The sequence below is a fragment of the Pan paniscus genome, chromosome 16 (genome assembly GCF_029289425.2).
Source record: "Pan paniscus chromosome 16, NHGRI_mPanPan1-v2.0_pri, whole genome shotgun sequence".
Classification (NCBI taxonomy): Eukaryota; Metazoa; Chordata; class Mammalia; order Primates; family Hominidae; genus Pan; species Pan paniscus.
In genome coordinates, this window is record NC_073265.2 from 78,057,584 (window position 1) to 78,069,994 (window position 12,411).

General features: G+C 40.5%; 1 protein-coding gene across 6 annotated transcripts in view; it reads right to left on the reverse strand.

Annotated features, from left to right (window-relative positions):
- Positions 1-2,665: 2,665 nt before the first annotated feature.
- Positions 2,666-12,411, reverse strand: part of DET1 (DET1 partner of COP1 E3 ubiquitin ligase) — a 33,567-nt gene continuing 23,821 nt past the window's right edge. For all 6 annotated transcript variants that reach the window (XM_034939385.3, XM_055098400.2, XM_003820409.6 and 3 more), the window contains 2 exons: positions 6,640-6,831; positions 2,666-3,326 (listed from right to left, as the gene is read on the reverse strand). In XM_034939385.3, the coding sequence (XP_034795276.1) occupies positions 3,137-3,326; positions 6,640-6,831 (382 nt within the window). In that variant the 3' untranslated portion in view covers positions 2,666-3,136. The remainder of the gene's footprint in view (positions 3,327-6,639; positions 6,832-12,411) is intronic.

Genomic DNA, 12,411 nt, shown 5'->3' on the forward strand with positions numbered 1-12,411 from the left:
CAACGGAACATGAAGGGGAGTGATGTGTGATCCTAATGGAGAGTCTCCTCCACACTCATCCTCTCCCTATCTCAATCCAAGACAATACCACAGTGAATGGCAAAGAAACAAGATGGACGCCACTTGGGTCCTTCAGGCTGTGTGTGGCAGAACCACTCACTGACGCTGAACATCTGCCTTGCACTGTGACCTGAGAGAGAAAAAAACTCCTCTCTTGTTTAATCACTGCATGTGGGGTCTTTTAGCTATAGCAGTTTATCCTTATCCTAACCTGAGTCAGGGATTGGAGGCTTCAGTGGGGTCTAAGATCCTCTGTAGTGGAGGTAGTAAAGAGAGTGAGGTGAAAGGCTAAAAGGGAGTGGTCAGAGTGGGGTGTATGGATTATGAAATTGAAACTTCAGAGGTGGGCAGTTTGAGGTGATAAAAAGATCTAAGATAGGACCAATGGAATGTATGACTAAGGTGGAGGAAAGTGCAAATTAAGTTTCAGAAAAGATAGAAGATTGGCCTAGGATCACACATGAATGAGCAGAAGGGCCCAGATTCCCACTGGGACCTGAGTGACTTCACACTCCATGCTCTTTCCACTCTGCCAGGTCCTCAGGTTCAATCAAACCACCTGGTTCAATGAAAAAGCTGCAGATAAAGTGTTTCTATGAAGAAAGGTTAGTTCAGCCCCACGAACATGTAACACAACTTCTCCTGGGTAATGGGTAGTACACTACAAGAACACAATTATACCCAGTATCTGACTTAATATTGGCTCAACTCAGGATTTACTGACTTACAGGACTGCAAAAGCAATACACATTGAGTAAAGTCCTTAAGATGGGGTTATGCCCAGGTAAACCCGTCATCAGATATCTTCAACTTACAATGGGTTTATCTGGCCGTAACTCCCTCGTAAGTTGAGAAGCAACTGTATTGTTTGTTTGGTTGTTTTTTTTTGTTTTTTGTTTTTTGTTTTTTTTGAGACAGTCTGGCTCTGTCCCCCAGGCTGGCTGGAGTGCAGTGGCGCAATATCGGCTCACTCACTCAAGCCCCACCTCCCGGGTTCACGCCATTCTCCTGCCTCAGCCTCCAAAGTAGCTGGGACTACTGGCGCCCGCCACCACGTCCCGCTAATTTTTTGTATTTATAGTAGAGACAGGGTTTCACCGTGTTAGCCAGGATGGTCTTGATCTCCTGATCTCGTGATCCGCCCACCTCAGCCTCCCAAAGTGCTGGGATTACAGGCATGAGCCACCACGCCTGGCTGAGCATTTGTATTGCTAATACATAATTAGAATCATCATGCTTTGCAACCCTACATTTTTCATGATCTACTAAGTATTTCATCCATCCAGGGGCCCAGTGGCAGCATTCACACCCTCCTGTTCTCCTTTGGATGACCACCACGGACTCACCTGGCCTCTCCCTCTACTCTCTATTCCCTCCAAGCCATCTTCTAGACTGCTGAAAGTTACCTTGTGAAATTCGTATTATGCCTTCTACTACATAAAACCCTAGCAACCTGCACAAGACCTCTCTTCCCAATATCCCCTCAGTCTACCTGTTCAGTCACCTTTCCCATCTCCCTCGCCCCAGTGTATGCTGCAGCTATATTCACTTATTTACCATTTTCATACTTCCATGCCTTTGTATATGCTGGGCCTCTCCTTGAAACATCTTCAACACTTGGTCATACAACACATTCCCACTGATCCAACTCCATTGCTCTTCCACAGTATATTTTTCTTTTTCTGCCCTTCCTTCATCTGTCTCCACTGTCCCTAGAGAGACACAATGAGAGCTGTTATTGTACTGTATTATAATAATCTGTCTATTTCTCTCCTCATCCTTGGCATCCTGACATAGTTTCCACTTGACTCATAGCAGGTGCTCAAATCCTGCACTGAATGCTGAAGGAGACTGAATTTAGCTACTCCATTTTGATCACACTGAAATTAGATGAACTGTTTTTGGTGGGACTCAGGATTTCATATCACATTTCTTATTTTCCCAGAGAAAGTCAGTCTGGATGGCAGAGGAAATACAGGGTCCAGCTGTTTGCATCCATGGCCCCTTTCACAGTCTGCTCTGGAACCCAACATTTCAAAGCTACCTTCAAAGTCAGATGTTACTAAACAAGCCTACTACACTACTGGCGGATACATTATGCAGATGAAACATAAACAGGCTGTCAAGAGTTGAGAATGTGACAGAGGATGTGGCTGGGGCCACCAGGTATTTGTGGGATGGCTGTGATGGCTCAGCCATCCAGGAACAGCCAGTCTGGTCTCTGTAGGGACACCTGCGGCTTGCCAGCTCCCACTACCCAAATTACAGTACGTGCTACACAGTATTTGTTTCTGCTGTGGCCAAGGAGAGCTGCTCACTCTTCCACCTGCATGACACAGATGGTACAGATGGGAGCATGCTTCCACATGAGGATGTGCAATTACACCCAGTTCCTCCAGCTGTGACAATTACCAAGTGAAAACCCGAGGGAAGGAAACAATCCTGGCAGATAACTGTCTTCCCTGCTGGCACTTACCACTTAGTTCTCCCAGGAACAGCTGCTGCATCCATGGCCTCTCATCTCTTTCACAGTCCTTCCTGGAACCCAAGTACTTGAAAGCATTGGGTATGATAGGAACATAAAGCAGTCATCCAACCACATATATTTAAGTATGAAAATACCATGGCTTTATTTTTCTCTTAAAAAGATAGCCGTGCTTATGAGCTAAATGGAAAGGATGTATGTCATTCTCATCAGTAAACAAGATTTAACTGCTGTCAGATGCAAACCATAATGCCGAAGAAGTGACATGAAGGGGATAAAAGTCTAATGCTTTCATCTTCACAGCAATCAAATGCAAAGTAAAGCAAAAATGAAATGGACTTAATTAATGCTGGGCATTCCCACAGGGAAAACGCAAGAGGATATTATAACAATCAGTAGCAGTATTGTATACAATTTAAAAATTCCATTAGGTTGAGCCACCCTCACTCCTCTCTCTGGCTCTCTCCCATCTGAGGTATAGCAGGCTGGAACTAACAGAGCTAGTAGTCGGGAGCTTTTGCTTTGGAGTCCACTGAGATAAGTGAGTGGCAAAGTCTTGGAAGACCAGATAACCTGGCTCTGGTGAGGCACCTACGTGCAGCAGTGTCGCATATGGAAGTTGACAACATACTCAGCATTAGTCCTCTGCACAGAAATAGCGAAAGGCTCAAAAGGGTGAAAGGTGAAGGCAACAAGGCGTCGCACTGTGTGGTTGATGGGGCGGCCCAATAACCCCGCCTGGATCTCAAACTTGAGCAGGCCCGAGTCCCGGGCATAGAACCTAAAAAGAACAAGGACAGAGACAGAGAAAGAGGGGACAGGATTGATATTCACCATCAAACTGAAATCTAGACAGCAGGGGAATGTGGCAACTCATTATTTTACCTTATTAATGAAATCGCCTCTTATATCAGCCCCAGGTTATCAGAACTATAAAATCACTCTGGTATGACCAGCTCATTTAGTGAAGAGTGATTATAAATTTTACTATGTTGCACTGAGTCACTGGTCATTTCTCTTTCCTAAGATGACTCAGTTTTACAGCCTTAATTATAGCCTCTCCGCTTCCAGACGTTCCTGCCTCAAGGTTGTCTAGGCCAGGGCTAAAAATGAAATGCAAGCCACGTGTGTAATTTTAAATTTTCAGGTAGCCATATTAAAAAAATAAAAATAAAAAGGGGAAATTTTAATAATACATTTCATTTACTCCAATATATCTAAAATATTATTTCAACCTATAATCAATATCAAAGTATTAGTGAGATTTTTTTTTTTTTTTTTTTTTTTGGAAATCTGGTATGTATTTGACACTTGAGCACATCTGAACTTGAGCCACATTTTAAGTACCCAACTGCCACATGTGGCTAGTGTCTACAATATTGGACAGTGTGGATCTAGGCTCACCTTTGAGTTTTTCATATTTAAGAATAAATTCTTTTAAAAGGTTCTTTTTCATGCACGGAAACAAAATACTAAGTAGTGTTTAATTTTTCTTCTAATATGTGAGACTAAAGATGCTTCCATCCCTCCTAGTATTTAAATGCCTTTGCCATATGCAAAATAAATGCCCTGTGGTTTGGGGAACTACAGATGATTAGTGAGTGGAGACTGAATGGCTGAGGCAGGTGGGGGTGGGGTGGCAGGGAGGATTCCAGAAAATAAAAAGCCCTGAATTAAAGAGTCCTATAATCTCCTTTTGGAAATTCAATATATAAGCAGACCTAAAGATATTTATACCTTTTGACTCAATAATCTCATATCCAAGAATTTATATCCTCAGAATTTGATTTAAGTGAAATAACTAGTACATGAATAAAGATGACTACTATGGCATTTGTTTTAATGTAAAAATGTAGAAAGAGAATAAATGCTCAGTGATGGGGGAATAGTTAAATAAATCATGGTACATCCATTTCACAGAATAATATGCCTTCATTAGGACTGTAATTGTGAGGACTATGTATAATAACATGAAATAACATTTATAAAATAAAAACAGACTACAAAAAATGATGCTAACCGTGATTACAACTATGTAAATGTAAATATGCATATTGACAAAGACTAGACTGGATTATACAATACAGATATTGCAGGAATGGCATTCTCTCTTCAAATGCTGTTAATATCCTTATATTTCTCATTTTAAATTAAAAATATAGAGAAGAATTATAAGAGAAACCCCTTTATTCAGGAGCAATACCATTTCCAAATTTTAGATTCATCTTCTCCAATTAGAAAGGTAGGAAAGTCAGAAAGGAGAGAGAAATGTATCTCATGGTACTTCACTCATATCAGATGAGGCCCATCTTTTTTATGTATAAAAAACACATAGCCTTACTCCCACAATCCCCAAACACAAAGGGATTATAATTTAAAGTGGGTTGTTTGACCTTCTAAATCTCATTCCCGCTTTACAGGACATATGGGTAAATAGGAAATACAGTAAATACTATCCCAGGGATGTAACAAGCAAAGTCTAGAATTTGGAGAATGCTAGAGGAAAAACAACCTGGTTTCCTCAATAATTTCATTGCAAAGAAAATAAAAGGGGAAAGAAGAACCTACAGAATAAAAATGACTGGCCAGGCGCGGTGGCTCAAGCCTGTAATCCCAGCACTTTGGGAGGCTGAGGTGGGTGGATCACCTGAGGTCAAGATTTCGAGGCCAGCCTGGCCAACATGGTGAAACCCCGTCTCTACAAAAATACAAAAATTAGCCAGGTGTGGTGGCGGGCGCCTGTAATCCCAGCTACTTGGGAAGCTGAGTCAGGAGAATTGCTTGATCCTGGGAGGCAGAGGTTGCAGTGAGTCGAGATCGTGCCATTGCACTCGAGCCTGGGCAACAGACAGAGACTCCATCTTAAAAAAAAAAAAAAAAAAGACCGAAGGGACCAAATGCAATGCATGAACCTTGTTTGAATCTGATGCAAACAAATTAACTATAAAAAGAATATTTATAAGACAACAGGGATACATAAAAACTGACTAGATATTTGAAGATATTAAAGATTTTTTGTTAATTTTTTAAAGATGGGGTAATGGTGTTACATGTTTTGCTAGGATAACTTGGATTTCCTTTAAAATAACCCAGGACAGTGGTGGGAAGGGGAGGGAGTAGGGGTCGTGATGGAAATAGCTGAAACAGGAGTGGCCACGAGCTGGTAACTGTTGAAATGGGTGATGGGTACATGAAGGTTTATTATGCTCTTCTACTTTTTGTATATGTTTAAAACTTTCCATAATAAAAAAAAATTAACTAGTTTTTGGAACTTGACTCTAATTTCCCAAAGGAAATATTATAAATGGTGATTAATTATACAGACTATGTCACACAGGCACATTTAATACACAATGAGACTGGATGATGAAATATATCTATCATAAAGATCTAACTACCACTGTTTCTGTGTGAAAAAGACCTTCCAAGCTCCAGCCTATAGCCCCAGGAACACACCCCCCTTGAGATAACTCCACTAGTGACAGTAATTCCAGCTCCTCCCCCTAATATTATTACAGCACACAGAACAGGCTCCATATATGGAGTGACAGTTGGGTCTGTGAACTAGACTTCTGTGAGGAAAGAATTTCTTGTAAGACGTCAGTTTCAAACTTCTAACAATAACACAGTAGTCTACATTCCAAAATTCCTCCAAGTGAGGAAGCATGAGTTTCTTCTAAATCTGTCAGCAGTTCCCCAAATTGTCTCTGCTATTTTTTCTATAAGGTAACATGGCGGGATAAAATAATTTGTGTTAGATACATAATTATAAAGTCTCAATGTCAAAAACTATTATGGAATGGTATTAGATTATTAAATGGGAAAGTACAGCTTCCTCCCCTGGATACCTTTAAAAGAGGACAACACTTATCTGAATTAGATGTTCTGATGAGAAGCAAAGAGTAGGAATAATTTAGGAGACTAGCACCTAAATGATCATAGCACTCACTGCATTATAGAAATAGCCTGCCTTTTCAACCTTACCCATGAGTACGAGTCACAGTCACAATCAAATGATGTCCAGAAAAAGAGAAAAAGAAAGCAGGCCATCTTCAGCCCTTGAGCAGTTTGTAGCTATAGCAGTGACACTGTACCTGATTGGGTGATCTCCACAAGTCTTGGGCCGCTCCATGACAGATACCCACTTGTCATCATAACTGAAGAGAGACAAATCCAGATAGGGGCTACCGCTGTAAGACTGAGCACTGATGGGGAGCTGACCCAGCAGCCGGCGTACTGCCTCTGTGTGCCCTCCATACTTGGCATTTATAATAGTGTCTTTGAACCTAAATGAAAGGACCAGTGAGGAAGGCTTTGTTAGTGAGTACACAAAGCTGTCTTGAATTTTAAATTGACAAATATATGTCTAAGAACAACTCATTCTTTAAATACAAATTAAAACCTAGGTAATGAATTAAGATAGAACTGTCTCTCACACATTACAAGTCTGGCCAGCTACAAATACTTTTAAAAAGCAAAACATATAACTAAAAATGGAAAACAACAAATTACTTTAGAAATGTGTTTGGGTTTTGGGTTTTGTTTTTTTTTTTTTTTTTTTTTTTTTGAGACCGGGTCTTGCTTTGTTGCCCAGGCTGGAGTACAGTGGTGTGATCTCAGCTCACTGCAGCCTTGACCTCCCAGGCTCAAGTGTTCCTCCCACCTCAGCCCCCAGAGTAGGTGGGACTACAGGCACGTGCCACCACACCCAGCTAATTTTTGTATTTTTTATAGAGATGGGATTTTGCCATGTTGCTCAGGCTGGTCTTGAACTCCTGGGTTCAACTGATCTGCTCGCCTTGGCCTCCCAAAATGCTAGGATTACAGATATGAGCCACCACACCCGGCCCTACTTTAGAAAAGTTAACAAAGGCTCTACAAACAAGTTTAAAATGAGTATAACTAGTTTATGACAACTATTTCTACTCTTTTCTAATAACAGCTCAACTGGGGAAAAAGGTCAAGAACTTATTTTCCCCAAATAATTGCCTTAGACTGAATTAGGAAGGAGTTACAGAGAACCCTGAACAGAAGCAGCCTCTGACTCTTCTTGGGATCACCAACTTCTAGCAAGCCTTTCACAAATAAATGATGCATTCTTTGTTTGTTTAAATAAAATTTGGAAACTAGCTACCTATATTCCTGCAGAGACACCAGTATCTAGAGGAATAGTAACAGACATAGAGTCATATATCTGACTTATCTTTGAAAATAATAACAGAACAGTTATTTCTCATCACTGTAACAAATGCTAAATTTTATTTTATTTTTATTTTTTGAGACAGGGTCTCACTGTGTTGCCCAGGCTGGAGGGCAGTGGCACAACCCCAGCTTACTGCAACCTCTGCCTCTCCTGGGCTCAAGCAATCCTCCTACCTCAGCTTCCCAAGTAGCCAGGACGACAGGTGCGTGCCACCACACCCAGCTAATTTTTTTTTTTTTTTTTTTTTTGTAGAGACAGGGTCTCGCCATGTTGCCCAGACTGGTCTTCAACTCCTGGCCTCAAGCGATCCACCCACCTCAGCCTTCCAAAGTGCTGGGATTACAGGCATGAGACACAGTGCCTGGCCACAAAACTAAATTTAATACTCTTTGACAAGTACTTCTATTCTTCTGGAAATTTACCCTAAGGAATCACTCCTACAGGCAGAAAAATCTCTGTGTACATTCATACAGCATTGTTTATAGAGGAAGAAAAAATTAAAAAGCTAATGGAAAACTACCATTTTCAAAGATTATATGGTAACAGGGGAAATGTTTATCACATTTACAAATAAAAGAAGTAGGATACAATACTGTCTATATAATATGGCTAAAAACACAAAGAAAACAAAAACTCACACTTAAAGCAAAGACTGGCAGAAACACATTAAAATGTTAATAGTTGTATAATGACATTTTGAATTTTTTCCTTATTTTTCACTATCCTACAGCTTCTTAGAAAGAATGTCAACTGTCTATCAGTATATATTTTTTAAACCTCTATATTCAAGCATATCATATGGTTCAACAATCAAGGGGATATAAATTTTTTTTAGTCTGGGAGAAAAGTATAATATCTCATCCCTGAAACAAATGGAATAAAAAACTTCAGTGTTCCTAACTTTCATGAGACCACAAAGATTAATTAGTTGAGGGTAATTTTTATTTTCACTATTAACCTATGGTATTAGATGGACATGAACACTTTTCTGCTCCCCCTAAAGAAAGCCTAGCAAGCAACACTGCTTTTCCATTACTCCTACTGACAGTAATTTTCACAGCCTCAGTATAAATCATAAAAATAAATCTTGGGCCAAATAGAGCTTATTTTTTCCCCTTCATTTGAGCTGAAATAAAAGATCCTGGGCACTTCAGTTTTCAGCAAGACCTGGCACCATCTCATCTACACCTTAGCCCTGCCTGACTCACCGACTCACTGGCTTTCAAAGGTAAAATGATGTGGGCTGGCTCACAGCTTTGTGATGACCACAAATCAAAGCATCTGTGATAATCTACAAGTTGAAACAGTTCCTCTTCCTCCACAGCACCTACCACCTCCACTCTCCATGCTCCCCACTGATTAAAAGCAGTCACTCTCTTTGATGTCTTCACACTTTAGTTCCTGCCTCAGTGTCACTCTGTCCAGCTATACCTCTCTTAGTTCTCGGTAATTTCAAAATCCTCAGAAAGGTTCTTTACAGCACCATAGCCTCCTGCTAGTTCCTTGACCTCCTCTCAACTTCAACTGCTTATTCCACAGTCACACCCTCAACCTCACCATTACCAACGACTGCAAACCCTCTCTAGTCACAGGGTAGACCGTCACGCTCTCCAACCATCTTCTCTCCCATCTTTCCAGCTCACTCCCTCTATTCATCCCAACTTCAGCAATCCTTTAACCCCCACAGGACCTATAATCCACTGATTCTACCAACTTCTTCCCATCCTGCACTCATCATATCCTCTCTTCCTTCCTTCCACATAGATGAAATTACTAAATCACTCCGTTGCACACATCCTCAACAATCTTAAATTCTCTTGCTTTGTGGTACTTGCTTAGAAAAACTACAGCCTCCAGTTAAGCTCAACTCTTCCTATTCCATGCCTGTACTACTTGGTTTTCTCCATGGCTGTAGAAAAAACATACAATGCTCACTTTAAACTTATGGCCATGAACTTTATGTGGGCCCTTAATGCTGCAGGGCACTCATGCTACATTTCCATAGTCCTTCCAGACTCCCATGCTCGTTCATGACTATTTCATCTCCCCTCCTCCATGCTCACTCTTAGCCAATGGCATCGCTTACTTTGTTACTAACAAATGGAAGTTAGCAGAAGATAACTTTTTTAAAGCTTCATCAGCACATCTACCCAACATTTGTACATATATAACTTTCTGTGCTCCCATGCAAGGCAAATCCCTCTGCCAGTGCACTAGCACCCAACCCCTCTCATACACTTAAGCAGTTCTTCCACTTTCCTAAACTGTTTCCCCTTCTCTACAGGATCAGTCCCATCTGTATGCAAACATGCCATTTTTTCCCTCTCATCTAAAAAATAACAAAAACAAAATCTAACACTACCTACCCCTCCAGCTAATGAACCACTTTTCAGCTCCCATTGTAATAAAACTCCTCAAAACACTTTTCCATACTGTCCAACTTTTCTCCTCCCATTCTTTCTTAAACCCACCCTAAAGAGGCTTTCACCCCTACTATCTCACTCAAACTACTCTTGTCAAGGTCACCAATGACCTCCACATTGCTAACTCCAATAAGTTAATTTTCAGTCCCTATTGTACTTGACTCGTCAGGTGGCTGTGACACAGCTAACACTCCTTTGAGAAACTATGAGATATCTCTACTTACAGAACTTTTGATCTTCTCCCCTAAACCTGCTCTACCCACAGGTTTACAGTTTAATGGCAACTCTCTCTTGCAAGCTGTTCAATCCAGAAACATTAGAATTATCTTTGACTTTGTTCTTTCATGGCCCATAGACCATCCTCCATTAATCAATTGGGCTCTAACCTGCAAAATACATTGAAAATATAATTACTTACTATTCCCAATGCTACCACTCTGATCCCAGCCACCACTGTTAAACAACAAATAATCAATCACAGAGGACTTGGTATGTGCCAGACACTCTTCTAGGTGCTTAGGATACATCAGTTGACAGTAAAGAATTTAAATCCTAGTGGCAGGAAACAGAATGCCATAGCTATTACTTACTGGATCACTGCAATAGTCTCTTAACTGGTATCCCTGCTGCCACCCTACCTGCCTACATTCTACTCTTAACAGAAGAGCCAGAGCGACTCTGTTAAAACATAAGTGAGACTACGTCACTCCTCTGCTCAAACATGACACAATCTACCTCATCTATAGTTAAAGCCAAAGCCATAGAATGGCCTTATGTATCTGCCTACCTCCCCACCCCAAATCAGGTCTCTGACCCTATTTCCAAGTACTCTGCCCCTCGCTCACTCCAGTCCAGCCACCCTGGCCTTCTTGTTGTCCCTCAAATGCATCAGATCTACCTCAGGGCCTTTAGATATGCTATTCCTTTTGCTGGGTATATTCTTCTTCCTGCTATCCACATGGCTTGCTCCCTGACTTCCTTCAAAAGCTTTCTCAACCACCACCTCCTCAGTGAAGCCTATGCTGACAACTCTACTAGGAAAACTGGCAATCTCTTCTTAATATACTCAAACCTACCAGTATTCTAACAATTTTATTTTTTCCTTGGACACACTTTTCTTGGACTCCTCCACTTTCGTGCTTCCAAATGGTCTGACAGGTGGACAGTCATTCTGCAAATTCCCTTTATCATTATCCTCAAGACTCTCTTTGCCTCTCTCCAGTGTCAGACTATTTCCTACATACCATTCTTTTGTGGTCTATTGAAGTACATCTCCATAGGCTTCCTTAGAAAAGGTACATGAGAGGTAATCTTTTCAGACTTCACAGGTTTGAAAATGTCTCCATTCCACCCTATTATTTGGATATAGAATTCTAAATTGCAAATCACCCTTTTCATAGAATTCTGAGGGCATGATTTTAATGACTTCAAGCTTTCAGTATTATTGATGTCTGATGTCATTATGATGACTTATTGTTTTTACATGTGAAATGTATGTTCTTTCTCAAAGTTTTCACAATGTTCTCTTTATCACCAATGTTCCAAAATTTCATGACGATATGCCTCTGTGTGTGGGTCTTTTTCATTGACTGTACTGGATACTAGATGAATCCAGTGGTGCGCTGATAAAGGTTTAATTTTTCTTGGGGGAAAAAAGCCATGATTTGTAGTGCTTCCTGATTTCTGTGGTGTAAATCTTCCTGCCAAGGTACCAATGTGACATTACTCAATGCGCAGTTGCCAAGAGAAGAGCTGTAGCACCTTATTATATAGTATTTACACCATATAGATAAAATAGATGCAAAAACCACAAGAGCCTAAGTAACAGTAAAATCGGAAATAATTTGGAAATAAGTTTTAATAACGACTTTGTTTAACAATCAGCTTGCAAAAATTTCTGAAAGTTTAACAGTCAGATCTCATGAGCCAGGACAAGCCAGCTCCAGAACTGGACGGTCCTGCCAATCTAAAAATTCATGTTCTTCAGTCGTGGGGAAACTATCCCATTATTTCTCCACTTTGTGTTCTCCACTGCTTCTTCAGGAATTAGACAGATATTTGGCCTCCTAGGCAGATACTCTATTTTTTTTTTTTTTTTAATGTTTCTCTTCTAGGTCCCTCCTCTTATCTATTTACTCTACTTTTTTGGAGAGTTCCTCCACTACATCCAACAAATTTTAAATTTCCAAAAGTTTCTCATTGTTCTAGGAATGTTCCTGGTTTTTTTTTTTTTTTTTTTT